This window comes from Macaca mulatta, chromosome 16 (assembly GCF_049350105.2).
Source record: "Macaca mulatta isolate MMU2019108-1 chromosome 16, T2T-MMU8v2.0, whole genome shotgun sequence".
NCBI lineage: Eukaryota > Metazoa > Chordata > Mammalia > Primates > Cercopithecidae > Macaca > Macaca mulatta.
The window spans coordinates 60,278,589-60,293,881 of NC_133421.1; the positions used below are offsets into that span (position 1 = coordinate 60,278,589).

The 15,293-nt window shown below is 49.7% G+C and overlaps 1 protein-coding gene across 13 annotated transcripts in view; it reads left to right on the forward strand.

The window, feature by feature from the left end:
* Positions 1–15,293, forward strand: part of FAM117A (family with sequence similarity 117 member A) — an 81,937-nt gene that overhangs the window by 59,867 nt on the left and 6,777 nt on the right. For 6 of the 13 annotated variants that reach the window (XM_077971239.1, XM_077971241.1, XM_001094993.5 and 3 more), the window contains 4 exons: positions 9,369–9,464; positions 11,537–11,647; positions 12,077–12,211; positions 14,646–14,847. In XM_077971239.1, coding sequence (XP_077827365.1) covers positions 14,754–14,847 — 94 coding nt within the window. In that variant the 5' untranslated portion in view covers positions 9,369–9,464; positions 11,537–11,647; positions 12,077–12,211; positions 14,646–14,753. Of the gene's footprint in view, positions 1–9,368; positions 9,465–11,536; positions 11,648–12,076; positions 12,212–14,245; positions 14,393–14,645; positions 14,848–15,293 lie in introns of all 13 variants that reach the window. The other 7 variants (XM_077971236.1, XM_015119331.3, XM_077971235.1 and 4 more) reach the window with 3 other exon arrangements.

Sequence of the window (15,293 nt, forward strand, 5' to 3'; positions counted from 1 at the left end):
CCATCTCTACTAAAAATACAAAAATTAGCTGGGCGTGGTGGTGGGCCCCTGTAATCCCAGCTACTCGGGAGGCTGAGGCAGGAGAATCGCTTGAACCCCGGAGGGCGAGGTTGCAGTGAGCTGAGATCGCGCCATTGCACTCCAGCCTGGGCAACAGAGCGAGACTCTGTCTCAAAAAAAATAAATAAATAAAATAAATGAGATTTACCTTGCTAAAATTAAACCAAGGCCAACATTCTATTGAGTTTGTATTTCCCAAAGAAGTGGCCAAAAAGTACACTGAGCCAGAAGAGATCCCACTGGAGCCATAGGAATGGGAAGTTCTCAGATAATGGGGAATTCTTCCTTGCCAGCAGCCCCGTCTGGGATTTCAGTGTGCCCATTCAAGGACTGGGGAGCCAGCTTCCTCTCCTTCAGTATTTTCATTGAGACAGCCTTTTCATTAAGAATCCCAAGCTTGGAAAGAATCTCTGCAGATCATCCAGTTCATTTATCAATTTTTGGATAAGCTAGCATCGGACTGAGCAGGAACCCCTCTCATATGTGAAATTATACAGACATTTCTTAATCTGATTCAGGACTGCATTCTTAGCAGCTAAGTTGTTAAGAGTCAAATCTCCCTTTTCATGCAGTTTAAACACACTCTTGTTCATCTTCAGAGCAAATGAGTTATTTCGAGACAGGCAGAAACAGGGTGGCCAGGACGTGAGGGTCTGAGTCAGCCCTTCATCCTGGGGGACATCAGGCAATTCAGCTCTTCCTTTGCAAACTGGGTGGAGAGTGCCTGGTCTGCCTCCGTGTAGGTGGCATGATGGCCAAATGACACGTGAAAGTGCTTGGTACTTCTTTTGACCACATCATGTCAGTTTCTTTCCTTTATTTATTTTGTTAATGCGATCCATTTTCAAATGTCGTTAGTGAATGTTTGAATGCCCAGTACTGTTCCTGGCATGTTGGAATGAAGAATAAGGAAATGAGGACAAGATTTGGCCTCTATGAGTCTGGATTCCAGTTCTATGAGGGCCAGTGAACAGACAGCCAAGGGATGAGATGGAGCCAAATATCTGGCGAAGTTTAAAGAAGGGGAATTCTCATGGGAATACCCCACCTTGAACCAACAAGAATTTGCTGCAGTTAAAATCATGGCCCTCTTTGGATCTACAAATAGACTGTGAAAGGAGAATACCCTCCAGGAAGGAGAGAGACTAGGCTTCCTTCCTGGGAGCCCTGAGCACTGCCATTCCCTTTATCCTTTGGAAAAGGCAAGTAGGATAAATTATGCTTCCTCCTCACAGGCCTGGGAGCACACACAACTTTGTCTTTTGATGGGAGTGCTTAGTCCAGATATGTTTGTAGTCAAGGAGGGCTTCCTGGAGGAACAGGACTTGAGATTCCTTTGAGTGTGCAAGCCCATTATTCCATCCCTGTTTGTCAGATGGCAGGCTTCTGTGTAGCCCACCTGTTTCTGCCTCTGTCATTTCCTGCTTTCAACCTTTTAGGAAGTCACCATCCCACTCCTCAGATAGCTTTCTCTTTGTCAACTCAAAGCAGGGTTGGCCTCAGATGTTCCCTGGCTGGGTTTAGAGGCATGGGCCCTAGGCTGTGTGTTTTTGCTTAGGCTCCAGCTGCAGGCCAGATCTTTTATATAACAAGTCTGGGCTTCTTGCCACAGCAAGACAGAGGTCAGTGATGAGCCTCTGTGGGTCTGGCAAGGCCAAGCCATGCAGCTTTCCTCTTTCCCTGGGATGGGCTCCAGCCCTCGAGGAACTCTTAGCAACCTGTCAATATTGTGGCCGCAGTCAGGAGATGGAGAATTCTGATCAACCTAGGCATCCAAACCAAAATATGCACTCTACCCATCTTTCATTCCTGGTCTTCTGGGAATTTGCTGCTTCTAGGTTTTGGGCTCCATTCAAATTCCTGCTTAAGCCCCCTGGCCTGGTCCAAGCTACCCTCTTCAACACTAGTATTACACTGTGGAGGTCTGAGGCTTACCTGACATATTCCTAAGTAACTGGCGTTCCTTTCCTACTGAGCACTGGGATATCACCCAGAAAGGACTGGAGAGGAAAGAGAGGTTTGACTGGGAAGATAAGAAGGTGTAAGGGAAGGGAGGGTGGCAGGATCTACCAAAGTCCTTGAAAGCTTTTAAGCTGTTAAAAATGGACTAATACAGCCAGGTGTGGTAGCTCATGCCTATAATCCCAGCACTTTGGGAGGCCGAGGCAGGCGGATCACAAGGTCAGGAGATCAAGACCATCCTGGCCAACATGGTGAAACCCCATCTCTACTAAAAATACAAAAATTAGCTGGGCATGGTGGCTCACACCTGTAGTCCCAACTACTTGGGAGGCTGAGACAGGAGAATGGCTTGAACCCGGGAGGCAGAGGTTGCAGTAAACTGAGATCATGCCACTGCACTCCAGCCTGGCAACAAAGCGAGACTCCGTGTCCAAAAAAAAAAAAAAAAAAAAAGACTAATGCCAGAACTTTTTCCCAGTTGCCTTAAGTCGGGGGTGGGGCTGTTCCTACCCCTGCCCTTTCTCTCCTAGTCATACCAATGTAGTAGTTATTTTCTGCTTCATCCTCCCTCACTGGCGGGCACTCACTACTACTGTCCTACTTGCCTAACCTCCCTCCACCCAGAGCCAGCAGCCCTGGCATTCCCAGGGCATGCCTTGCAGTGAGGTCAGCAGCTGCAGTTATGGTTCAGGCTAAGCAACTCCTTCGTCTGAATCCCTGAGAGGAGACCAGGGCCCTGCCCATTGCAAGCCAGCTTCAGATCTAGGCAGCAAGCATGGAACACCTGCTGTCTAGATAGCTGGGCATGCCACAGACGTGAGGCTTCTTCACAGGGTAGAAGACGGAGCAAAAAGCTCTCAGTTCTTGAATATAGCCCAGTAGTGCCAACAATCTCATCCTATTATCTCCTTCCTTCCTCGTTGTGTTTTAAGATCTTAGGTGGTTACAAAGGATTGTCCTCAGGCCATTTACAGTCTGACATGGAGAGCTGGGTTACCCAAATATTTGGAGCAAGGAAAGAGGAAGGGTGTGGATATATGTTATTTGGGATATTGGTTGTTTTTGGGAGGAGGATGTGTGAACATGGTAATTGGGGAAAAAGTGCTTTGGAGAAGCTGCATGTTTTGAGCAATGGGAGAGATGACCAGGTCAGTTGGTAAACTAGAGCTGGCCACTGATTGCTTTGTGTTGGCCACTCCTAGTGGCTGGGCCCAGGCCAGGATGGGTGAGGGCAGTAGATGCTGGTAGCTGCAGTTACCCCTCTTCCTTCTTGCTGTGCAAACCTTTGAGTCTTCTTGTACTTTTCTGGAGGGAGGAAGTGGTCTCATCACAGCTGGAATGACTGTTTGAGCAGAGTTCCCCTGTTGGTCTCATCCTGCTGACGGACAGGACTCTGGGAACCTGCCCTGCCCAGCCCAGCCCCCCATTCTACTCATCCCCAGCCCCATTCCCTCTGCATTCCCCAGGTAAGGTGGGGAAGCTTCTACGATAGGATCTTTTTCTTTAGCCCCAATTTACCCTTTGGAAAAAAAAAAAAGCTTAAGTCTTGACAAACCACATGGAGTGTGAGGAAGGCCAGAGGTGAAGGTAGGCATGCGCGCTGGGAAGACTTCTCTTCCTGTGTCTTTCCCCTACCTGTGTACTATCCTCCCTATTTTCCCAAACCAGTGCCCCGACAGTGATGACACACAATTCAGTCTGACCATCATGGACCTTTGAAAAATGTTTTTCTTTGTGGGTGTGGGGGCCTGGGCACACTGCCTGTTTTCCAGATTGGCGAACAGGACCAGTTGTTCAGCATAGTTTGACAACAGTACCGAACATTTGAAAATGGGGCCATGATGGAAAATCTGAGGGTAGCATAGTCACTGTAGGGCCAGAGATGGTAGCCTTGGCCACTTGCAGCCAGTTTTCAGTGCTGACCAGCAGACCACCCTCAGAGCCTTTTCCGGCCTTTTTGTTTGGCCGGAGACCTAAGGGACTGATTCCCTGCAGAATTTCAGTTGAACACGTAGTCCTGATGGTCCACACCAGGCCAGGCACCATGCTGCTTGAGAGTCCTGTGCAGGGATAGTGGGTTACGTTTCCAGGGCCTAGCCCAGCTCCACACATGGAGCTTACTCAGGTGCCAAGGTCACTGGAGACAGTGAGGGCCAGGACTTTGCTGCCTGTGGTCATGGAGTCTAGGTAGAAACTTTTGGGCTGGAGGCTGAGAGATTCCAGTTTGGAGGGTTTTCAGCTTCATCCCACCCCTCCTCCTGATTATATTAGATGGCTCTTTGGGAAACTGTCTTCCACCCCCATGCCCAGCTGTCCTTCCACATGTTGCTCTGGGATCTCAATCCCAGGCAAGGCTTCCTTGGTCTGGCCACATCCAGTTTTGCATAATCTGAGTATCATCTGCACAGCTGGCCCATGCCACTCATGGTCAGAAGCTGCCCTATTTGTCCCTCAGCTGCTCCCACTGGGCCAGGGTGTCAAATCTGTTCCAGTACATGACTCCCCCTGACAAACAACTTTTTGTTCTTTTTTTTTTTTTTGAGACAGAGTCTCACCCTGTCACCCAAGCTAGAGTGCAGTGGCTCAATCTTGGCTCACTGCAAGCTCCGCCTTCCAGGTTCAAGCAATTCTCCTGCCTCAGCCTCCCAAGAAGCTGGGATTACAGACATGTGCCATCATGCCTGGCCGATTGTTTTGTATTTTTAGTAGAGACGGGGTTTCACCATGTTGACCAGGCTGGTCTTGACTCCTGACCTCAAGTGATCTGCCCGCTTCAGCCTCCCAAAGTGCTGGGATTACAGGCATGAGTCACCACGCCCAGCGACAAACATGACTTTTTGGTCTGCTGAGCTCCAGCTCTACCCTGCTTCCAAAGGGTCATCTAGAATGACTGAGCAGCATGGCTTGACCCCCCTATTGTGGCCAGAAGGTTAGTTTTTTCTTTTTCTTTTTTTTTTTTTTTTGAGACAGGGTCTCGCTCTGTTGCCCAGGCTGGAGTGCAATGGTATGATCATGACTCACTGCAGCCTCGAACTTCTGGGTGCAAGTGGTCCTCCTGCCTCAGCCTCCCTAGTAGCTGGGACTACAGATACGCATCACCATAAATGGCTAATTTAAAATTATTTCTTTTATAGAGATAGGGTCTCGCTATGTTGCCCAGGCTGGTTTTGAACTCCTGGCCTCAAGCAGCCCTCCTGCCTTGGCCTCCCAAGGTGCTGGGATTATAGGCATGAGCCACCACACCTGGCCAGGTTAGCTCTTTGAAGGGGAGCTTTTCTTGGCTGTGACTTTTCTGTGCTCCATAGTGAGACGCAGAAGAGGAGTCCTATCCAACCTTGGGCACTGGAAACTGGGGCATGGTCCCTACTTTGGGCATTCCCAGTTTAGGAGGGGCTATAGTCCACACCTGTGTACACTCCTGCCTTGAGAATACTCCATGTTGGGCGGGCCCGGTAGCTAATTCCTGTAATCCCAGCACTTTAGGAGGCTGAGGCGGGTGGATCACCTTAGGTCAGGAGTTCAAGACCAACCTGACCAACATGGTGAAACCCTGTCTCTACTACAAATACAAAATTAGCCAGGCGTAGTGGCACGTGCCTGTAATCCCAGCTACTTGGGACGCTGAGGCAGGAGAATCGCTTGAACCCACGAGGCAGAGGTTTCAGTGAGCCAAGATCGCGCCATTACACTCCAGCCCGGGCAACAAGGGTGAAACTCCCATCACATAAATAAATTAAATAAATAAATAAATAAATAAATACTTGATGTCAGCATGTCAACAACTTCAAACACAGAATAACCTACTGCATTAGGTTTCTGAGGCTGCTTTAACAAATTACCTCAAACTTAGTGGCTTAAAACCACAGAAATGTATTATTTCACAGTTCTGGAGACCTGAAGTCCAAGTTCTGTTCCACTGGACTGAGATCAAGGTGTTGGCAGGGCCATTCTCTCCCAAGAGGTTCCTGGGGAGAGTCTGTTGCTTGCACTTCTAGCTTCTGGTGGCTGCTGGCACTCTTTGGCTTGCAGCCACATCGCTCAAGTCTCTGCCTCTGTGGTCATATCGCTTTATCCTCTTCAGTGTGCATACATCTAATCTCCCTCTTCCTCTTTCTTATTTAAGGATATTTGTAATGGTATTTAGGGTCCACCCAGATAATTTTGGATAATCTCAAGATCCTTAATACATCTGCAAAACTTTTACTATACAAGGTAACATTTATAGGTTCCTCATCTTTGAGGAGCCATTTTTTAACCTGTCACTGCATCTCCTGACACACTCTGCTCCAGCCACACTGGCCTCTTTATCATTCTCAAACATGCCAGGCTCATTGCCGCCACAGGGCCTTTGCACTGGCTGTTCCCTCTGTCTGGATTACTCTTACCTCAGATACCCACGTGACTCACTCCCTCATCTCCTTCGTGTTTTTATGCAGATGTTAGTTTTTCATTGGGGGCCTCCCTGACATTTCCAATTGTATCCCCCACCCAGCATTCCTATCACTTTTCTTTGCTGTATTTTTCTCCTTGGCACTTACCACTGTTTAAACTTTCTCCCCAATGAGAAAATAAACTCAGAAGGGACAAGTGTTTGTGTTGTTTTATACATGGTTGTATGGCCAGTGCCTGAAACAGTACTGGGCACACAGTGTACATTCAGCCACTATTTGTTGATTGCATGAATGATGTACACTCAGAGCCCATCTGCAAGGAGGAGACACAGAGCAGAAGAGCAGTCAGCCCAAGGCAGACAAGTTAGGAAAGGCTCCCTGACAAGAAGAATGGGAATAGTTGGCCAGGCAGGCCGTCTTAGATTGGGAAACCAGGCTTGGAGGTTGGAGGTAAGAAAAAGGAGAGGGAGATGGGTTTGCTTGGGAGGACAGAGAGCCAAGGATGGAGAGCCCGTGGGATGAAGGGTCAGCTGGTGAATTCTATGGCCAAGTGTTGGGTGTTGACACAAAGCAATGGCCTTAGTAGTATAGTTTACACAAAGAACGCAGTGGTTGGTGGAAGACGTTGCTGAGCGGAGAGAGGTGGGGGTCACCTGCATTGAGAGAGGAGATGACCCTAGCTGCTATGATTTTCACATCCCTTTCTTTTTCTTTTTTTTTTTCTTGAGACAGTCTTGCTGTGTCGCCCAGGCTGGAGTGCAGTGGCACAATCTCAGCTCACTGCAACCTCCACCTCCTGAGTTCAAGCAGTTCTCGTGCCTCAGCCACCTGAATAGCTGGGATTACAGGCACCCAGCTAATTTTTCTATTTTTAGTAGAGACGGGGTTTCACCATGTTTGCCAAGCTGGTCTCGAACCCTTGACCTCAAGTGATCCATCCGCCTCAGTCTCCCAAAGTGTTGGGATTACAGGCATGAGCCACCACCCGCAGCCTCACATCTTTTAAAGTCCTGTGCTAGCCTGCATTTCTCTTTCCACCCTCTCGCATATCCCAGAAGAGGTACTTGAAGAGTTTGCAAGAGATGTTAGTAGTACCCATGGCAGCCTGAACGTGGCTGTTTTTTCCTCTCTGTTATCACCCACCTATGAGTATAGTATCTTCCCTGAGGAAGGGAAATGGGCAGAATTGTCCCTTTAGCTTTTGTCATCCCTCTATAGCCTCTGCCACCTTCCAGGGACAACAGCTTTGCGTGGGGAGTGCGGGGCTCAGCTTTGATTAGCAGAGGTAGTGATCGTTAGAGTTGGTCCTGGAGCCTTGAGGGGAGGATCCTTTGTGTGTCTGCTGGGTGGAGGTGGCTGGGAGAGATGGGCTTCCTCCTCACTTTTCAGTGCATGCACCAGCCTTTTCTGAGGCTTTGTCTGGTAGCACCCTGGTTTAGAGAGACACGGGCATTTGGAAGTAGCTTTCCATATACTGACAGAGCCAGCTTCATCTTGAGGGCTTTAGGGTTTGTGCTGAAGATTTGGGCCTGAAGGATATGCCGTCTGCCCTTTTCCTAAAGAAAGGAATTGTGGGGAGATGGATCTCTGGATGCTTTATTTAGCGTTTGTCAATTCCTCTGTTACCTACTTACTCGTGATGCTCATCAGAACAAGAAAGTTAGGGCAGTTGTCTCTCCCTGGCTATGTTGCATGGCCCAGTAAAGGTGCTGATCCATGAGCAGCTGGGAGAAGGAAGAGCCAGGGAGCCCCAATCCCCAGTGGCCCCTCTCCACTGCAGCTGTCACATACGGCCGTCTGCTCTCACAAGCTTGCTCAGACTCCCCCGCCGAGCTCCTCTTAGCAGCTGTTGGGTGGCGAGTAGTTGGGTTTTTTTTCCCCGTCCTCCCCCTTTTCTGTTTGCAACAACCTCTCGGGGGAGGTCAGCAGATCTCTTGGAGGAGACAGTTCCCAGGCCCTCATGTTTTTGGCAGCCTGTGCTTGTGCACAGAAGTTAGAGAGGAACTGGTTCCACTGGAGCGTTCCCCCCTTGGGCCCCTCCCTTGGAATGGAAGTAGGGATACTGGTGGTGGGGAGGGATCTGGGCCTCTTTGGTCTCATGCTTAGAGCCAACAGCTTCCTCCCTTGGGTGGGGGCTCAGGAAGTAGTCGTGCAGCTCTCCCTGCCTCCATCTTGGACATTCTGTCTTCGGTGCAGCAAGGGAGAGGAGATGCAGACTGAGGGCCCTGTTTTTATGAGGGCTGGGCAGGCCCAGGAGGAAAAGGAGTGATAAGGCCAAGAGGGATCAGGAATCAGGGATGGATTCAGAACTGTGGCTCTCTCCTTTCTGAAAATGTCTCCTTCCTGCTTATTTGCAGCCGGGGTGGGGGTCGGGGGAGCAACACTTACTCCATGTGCAGGGAAAAATGAGGCACTGCACTATATAGGAGTCCCCTGCTTTGGTCAAGGGACCTATGTTGACCTTTTTCCTGTTTTGCCAGTTAATAATCCCTTAATGCACTCCTATATATTAACTTGTTTTTATTGAGCTCCCAGGAACCTGGGCCTGTGCTAGACATGTAGAGGGCGAGAGAATAAAGAGTGCCAGTGATTCCCTGAGCCTGAGCCTATATTCTCTTGGAGCTGGTTGGGATAGGAGTGGCAATACTTGTCCTCACCACTGAGGATCAGCTGGAATAACTGGGATATCATACATGTATAGTATTCAGAAAAGAGTAAAGAGGAGGTTGGCCCTGTTGGGTCATCAGGGAACGTTTGCTGGAGGATGTGAACTGGGAAGGAGGCAGTGCAGGTGGAGAGGCCTGAAGAAGAACACCGACTGAGAGTGTTCAGAGGTTGATGAGCAGAGGAGAGAAGGGCTCAAAGGGCCATCACCTCTACCCAGAAAACAGTGTGCCTGTTCCCCAGTGCCTGCCGAAGAAGCTGCTCTGTCTCACTGTGTTTCTCTCCCTGCAGACGCCCCTGTCTTGGCAAGAGCTAGAAGGTGAGCGTGCCAGCTCCTGTGCACACAAGCGCTCAGCATCCTGGGGCAGCACAGACCACCGAAAAGAGGTAGCTACCCACTTTGACTCCCTGCCTAGGGTAGCGGCTTCTTCTTGATCCCCTAGTACCATGTGATGCATCTCCTCCACAGTGGAGTCACACTGCTCACCTCTCCTGTCTTGACCTGGCCTTTTCCTGATGAGATGGCTCCTTCCTAGCTGACTTCCACTCTCCAAGTGGCCAGGTCTTAGGAGCCCAGACCCTTCTGCTAGGAAGGGGCTTGGCCAGAGGCTGCTAGTGCCTTTCAGCAGCAAGCACAGGGCTGGAGCCACCATTGTTCTCGCTTTACTTTGGGGTTGGATCCAGATAAGCAGCTCAGAGACTGGAGGAAGACAGGGAGGGAGTTCCTGGGAATTAGGAGCTCCCAGTCTCATTTACTTCTTAACTATTCATCTTTTTTTTTTTTTTTTTTGGAAGCAGAGTCTCACTGTGTTGGCCGGGCTGGAGTACAGTGGCATGATCTCAGCTCACTGCAACTTCTGCCTCCTGGGTTCAAGCGATTCTCCTGCTTCAGCCTCCCAAGTAGCTTAGATTGCAGGCACCCACCACCACACCCAGCTAATTTTTGGGGTTTTTTTGTTTTTTTTTTTAGTAGAGACGGGTTTCACCATGTTGGCCAGGGTGGTGCTGAACTCCTGACCTCATGTGATCTGCCTCCCTCAGCATCCCAAAGTGCTGGGATTACAGGCATGAGCCACCGTGCCCAGCCCTAGCCTTCTTTTCAAAAGAAGAGAAAAATAATGAAATGTTCCCAAACACTTTTTCCTGGCCCTCCCTCTCCCTCAGGAGTGCTCAAGTCATTGAGGTTAAGGGGAGAAAGCCGTAGGCTGGAATATTCCAGGGGTCCCCATCAGCTCCTCCTGACATGCTCTGTGGCACCTTCTGAGAAGGTCAACTCGATAGGACTCACCCTGCACCCCTTTACAAGAAGAAGTTGCTGCTGCCCTCTGTTGCTGAGAACAGTGAGAAAATATGAAGTGAATACGTTGAGAGCTTAAGACGGGGAAATAAAAAATATTTAAACTTTTCAATGGTCAGAGTAAGTTATTCGCACTAAGAATGGGGAGATGTGGTATGAGTGACCCACAATAGCATATCGGAAAGTTCTTTCTTCTTGGATCTAGTCATAAATTTTATGGCTGTGGGCAGCAGATCTACTCTCTGAATTCCATTTAGTTTGGGCTTATATTTAAATAGCTCTTCATCCCCTGAGCATTTAACAGTTGAGGGCAAGAAGGTCCAGAATTGCACATGTGATGGGATAATATTCAAAATTGTTGATGATAATCTGTAATAGTCTCAGGATATGAAAGTCAAGACGAAATCCAGTATTCTCTTCTTGAGTGTCTATCCCTGTTCCTAGTGTAGTCTGCTTTAAACAGGGGAGAATATCCCCATCCTTCTTGGTCTCAGGGCCTTTGAGATGTGAATGTACTCTGAGGAGTGAACTGCCCTTAGCATTCAGAAACATCATCTTCCATTGCTATTTATAGATGGGTAGGGCCGGGCACGATGGCTCATGCCTGTAATCCCAGAACTTTGGGAGGCTGAGGCGGGTGGATCACGAGGTCAGGAGTTCAAGAGCAGCCTGGCCAAGATGGTGAAACCCCATCTCTATTAAAAATACAAAAATTAGCTGGGGGTGGTGGTGGGCACCTGTAATCCCAGCTACTCGGGAGGCTGAGGCAGAGAATTGCTTGAATCTGATGGAGGTGGCAGTGAGCCGAGATCGCGCCACTGCACTCCAGCCTGGGTGACAGAGCAAGACTCAGTCTCAAAAAAAAAAAAAAGAGGGGTAGTTCATGTCTTTGGAATCTGTAAAAGACAAAATGGTTTCCATGTTGTATATTTTTAATTTTTTGGAATCCAATCCATCTAGTTAAGTGAGGTATCCAACTCATCTGAGGAACAGATCATCATAGTTTTAACACCACTGAGCTATTTTGAGATGGAAGATTAACTTCCATCCTCCTTGTATATATCTTCATGGGCCTCTGGCAGGAGCCACTCCTTGGAAGAGGGACCCAGTGCACTTTGGCTTTCCTTAATCTGCCTCTGTCTTCCTCTTTCTGGGCTGCTAGATTTCCAAGTTGAAGCAACAACTGCAGAGGACAAAGCTGAGCCGCAGTGGGAAAGAGAAGGAGCGAGGTTCCCCACTCCCAGGGGACCACGCAGTGCGGGGAGCACTGAGGGTATGTTTTCTCCCCAGCCCTCTCCCCTTTGTTCTCCTCCATGCAGGCTCCCGATGTGGGCAGAGTTTTCCTGGATCTTGGAGCTGCCAAGCCCCCTACCACACTGCATGCTTGTGAAGTTTTAGTCCAAACTTGGTCTTGCTGTGTGATATTGGAAGGGCTTCTTACAGTTCTGAATCTCCCTCTCTCTTCTACCCACATCCCCATATGATAGACGCAACGACTCCACAGCACACAATAGACTCTGCAAAGCTCAAACTTTTGGAGAAAACTACGCTGAGTGGACCTATTGCAATTGTAACTGTCCCCAAATCACCCTTCATTCACTCAATTCTGCTGTGTAGACATGACCACTACCCCTGGTCAGAATGAATGACTGTCTAGGCCTGGTGGGGCTGTGTGTGATTTCGTCATTTGCCTCCTCCTCAGGCGTCCCCTCCCAGCTTCCCCTCAGGGTCCCCTGTCTTGCGACTCAGCCCCTGCCTGCACAGGAGCCTGGAAGGGCTCAACCAAGAGCTGGAGGAGGTGTTTGTGAAGGAGCAAGGAGAAGAAGAGCTGCTGAGGGTGAGTGGCGGCTGCACCCTGAGTGCACCCACAGTCCGTGCCTCACTTGGCCTGGGTGAGGGGAACTGGGAGTCCTGCTCTCTGGGGCCTCACAGGCTATGGCTATGCAAACAGCAGCATACAAACACCAGCCTGCAAAAGGAATGCAAATGGAGTTTATTAGTCTCAAATGGCCTTACCTGTGTCACTAGGACAGGCTTTGTGGTGGTGAGTACAAAGAGAGGGGCCCCCCCCACCGCTGGGAGGAACAGGCAGGGGTCATCTTCAGCCAAACTGCCAGCTCTCACTGTTCCCCATGTGCTCAGCACCAGCATGGGCATCTCAGTGCCTGCTGCTCCCTGCCCCTTCTCCATCTCTACCTGGTAACACGCGTGCTCCTACGCAGCCATCTCCCTGACTCCACTCCCAGGCAGAATATGTGCTACCTTTGCTGAAGTCTCAGGCATTTTTTTTTTCTTTTTGAGATGGAGTTTCACTCTTGTTGCCCAGGCTGGGGTGCAATGGTATGATCTCAGCTCACTGCAACCTCTGCCTCCCGGGTTCAAGCAGTTGTCTGCCTCAGCCTCCCCAGTAGCTGGGATTACAGGCACTTGCCACCACACCTGGCTAATTTTTTTTTTTTTTTTTTTTTTTTTGAGACGGAGTCTCGCTCTGTCACCCAGGCTGGAGTGCAGTGGCCGGATCTCAGCTCACTGCAAGCTCCGCCTCCCGGGTTCACGCCATTCTCCTGCCTCAGCCTCCCGCGTAGCTGGGACTACAGGCGCCCGCCACCTCGCCCGGCTAAGTTTTTGTATTTTTTAGTAGAGACGGGGTTTCACTGGGTTAGCCAGGATGGTCTCGATCTCCTGACCTCGTGATCCGCCCGTCTCGGCCTCCCAAAGTGCTGGGATTACAGGCTTGAGCCACCGCGCCCGGCCATTTTTGTATTTTTAATAGAGATGGGGTTTCATCATCTTTGCCAGGCTGGTCTTAAACTCCTGACCTCATGATCCACCCACCTCAGCCTCCCAAAGTGCCGGGGGATTACAGGCGTAAGCCACTATGCCCAGCCCTTTTTTTTTTTTTTTTTTTTTTTTTTTTGAGACATAGTCTCACTCTGGTCGCTAGGCTGGAGTGCAGTGGCGCGATCTTGGCTCACTGCAATCTCCGCCTCCCGGGTTCAAGCAATTCCCCCACCTCAGCCTCCCAAGTAGCTGGGACTACAGGCATGTGCCACCACACCCGGCTAATTTTTTGTATTTTAGTACGGGGTTTCACCATGTTGGCCAGGATGGCCTCGATCTCCTGACCTCGTGATCCGCCCACCTCAGCCTCCCAAAGTGCTGGGATTCACTCTTGTTGCCCAGGCTGGGGTGCAATGGCGTGATCTCAGCTCACTGCAACCTCTGCCTCCCAGGTTCAAGCAGTTCTCTATCTCAGCCTCCCCAGTAGCTGGGGGAGCCCCCGTGCTGGTCTCAGGCACTTTTTTTTTTTTTTTGAGACAGAGTCTCGCTTTGTCGCCCAGGCTGGAGTGCAATGGTGCGATCTGGGCTCACTGCAAGCTCCGCCTCCCGGGTTCACGCCTTTCTCCTGCCTCAGCCTCCTGAGTAGCTGGAACTACAGGCGCCCACCATGATGCCTGGCTAATTTTTTTTTGTATTTTTGAGTAGAGATGGGGTTTCACTGTGTTAGCCAGAATGGTGTCTATCTCCCGACCTCGTGATCCGCCCACCTCAGCCTCCCAAAGTCCTGGGATTACAGGCATGAGCCACCGTGCCCAGCCAGCCTCAGGCACACTTTTGTATTGACACAGTTTAATTGGGGAATGCCAGTTGGCCAGTATTAATATGATTCTAATGGGCACACTTCTCAGTTTATGATTTACCTACTAGTTGATTTTGAATTCGCATGTATGCAGGATTTCACATATACCCAAACACATGCACATAATTTGGTGAGCTACAGGTTCAAGTACCATTGAGTGTTTTTAAAAGGGGATGAGGAGGTATGTAATACATGCTAATCATCAGCATACTTGTTCTGCAATGGTTACAGCACTTACAGGCTCCTGGTGGTTTGCCGCTATTGTGCCCTCCAGCATACATTATCATCTTTGTGTTCCTAGAGCCCAGGGCACAGAAGGTCCCTGCCCTCATGAGGCTTATAGTCTTGTGGGGACAACACATTGATCAAGCCCTACAGGTGAATATGTAATTATACATTGGACTGTGAGTGCTATTAGGGATAAGAGCAAAGTGCTATGGAAGAAACAGGAGGGAGTTTCTTCTAGATTGAGGGGTGGCCAGGGAAATAAATGGCTGGAGGAAATGGTGTTCTGTGGTTGTATGTTACGGATAGAGAATGACAGCAGCAAGGGGAATACCCTCAGGGTCACTGTGCTGCTGCAGGCCTGAAATACTCAAGGCTGAGAGTCTTTACCGTCCTTCCCCATCAGATCCTTGAGATCCCTGATGGGCACCGGGCCCCAGCTCCTCCCCAGAGTGGCAGCTGTGATCATCCCCTCCTCCTCCTGGAGCCTGGCAACCTTGCCAGCTCTCCTTCCATGTCCTTGGCATCCCCCCAGCCTTGTGGCCCGGCCAGTCATGAGGAACACCGGGGTGCCGCCGAGGAGCTGGCATCCACCCCCAACGACAAAGGTAAGCTGCGGAGGCTGAGGCAGCAGGGCTGACTCTGGGGCACACGAGTGGCTCCACTCCCTTTTCCACCTCTAGTCAATTCAGGCCCAGCATTCTCAGTACCCTACTAGAATATCTTTATGAGTCATCTTTCTTCTGCACATTATACAAATGATAATAATGGTCCCATACGTCCCGTTCTGATTGATAATTTATGAAGTCTCTGCATTTATACTTCTATTTAATCCTCACTGGGATCCAAAGAAGCAATCCCTGCCATCCCCATTTTTGGGCTGAGGTTCAGCAAGCTGTAGGGGAAAGCAGCGAGTCTTCATTCAGGTGTCCACTGTACTCGTTCCCAGCAATGGTTTCAAAGTAGTTGTGAGTGATACAAAGTAAGAGAATACGGTCGCTTGCCCAGGGTTGTATAGTTTGACCTAGACCAAAACCGATTTTTTTTTTACTCC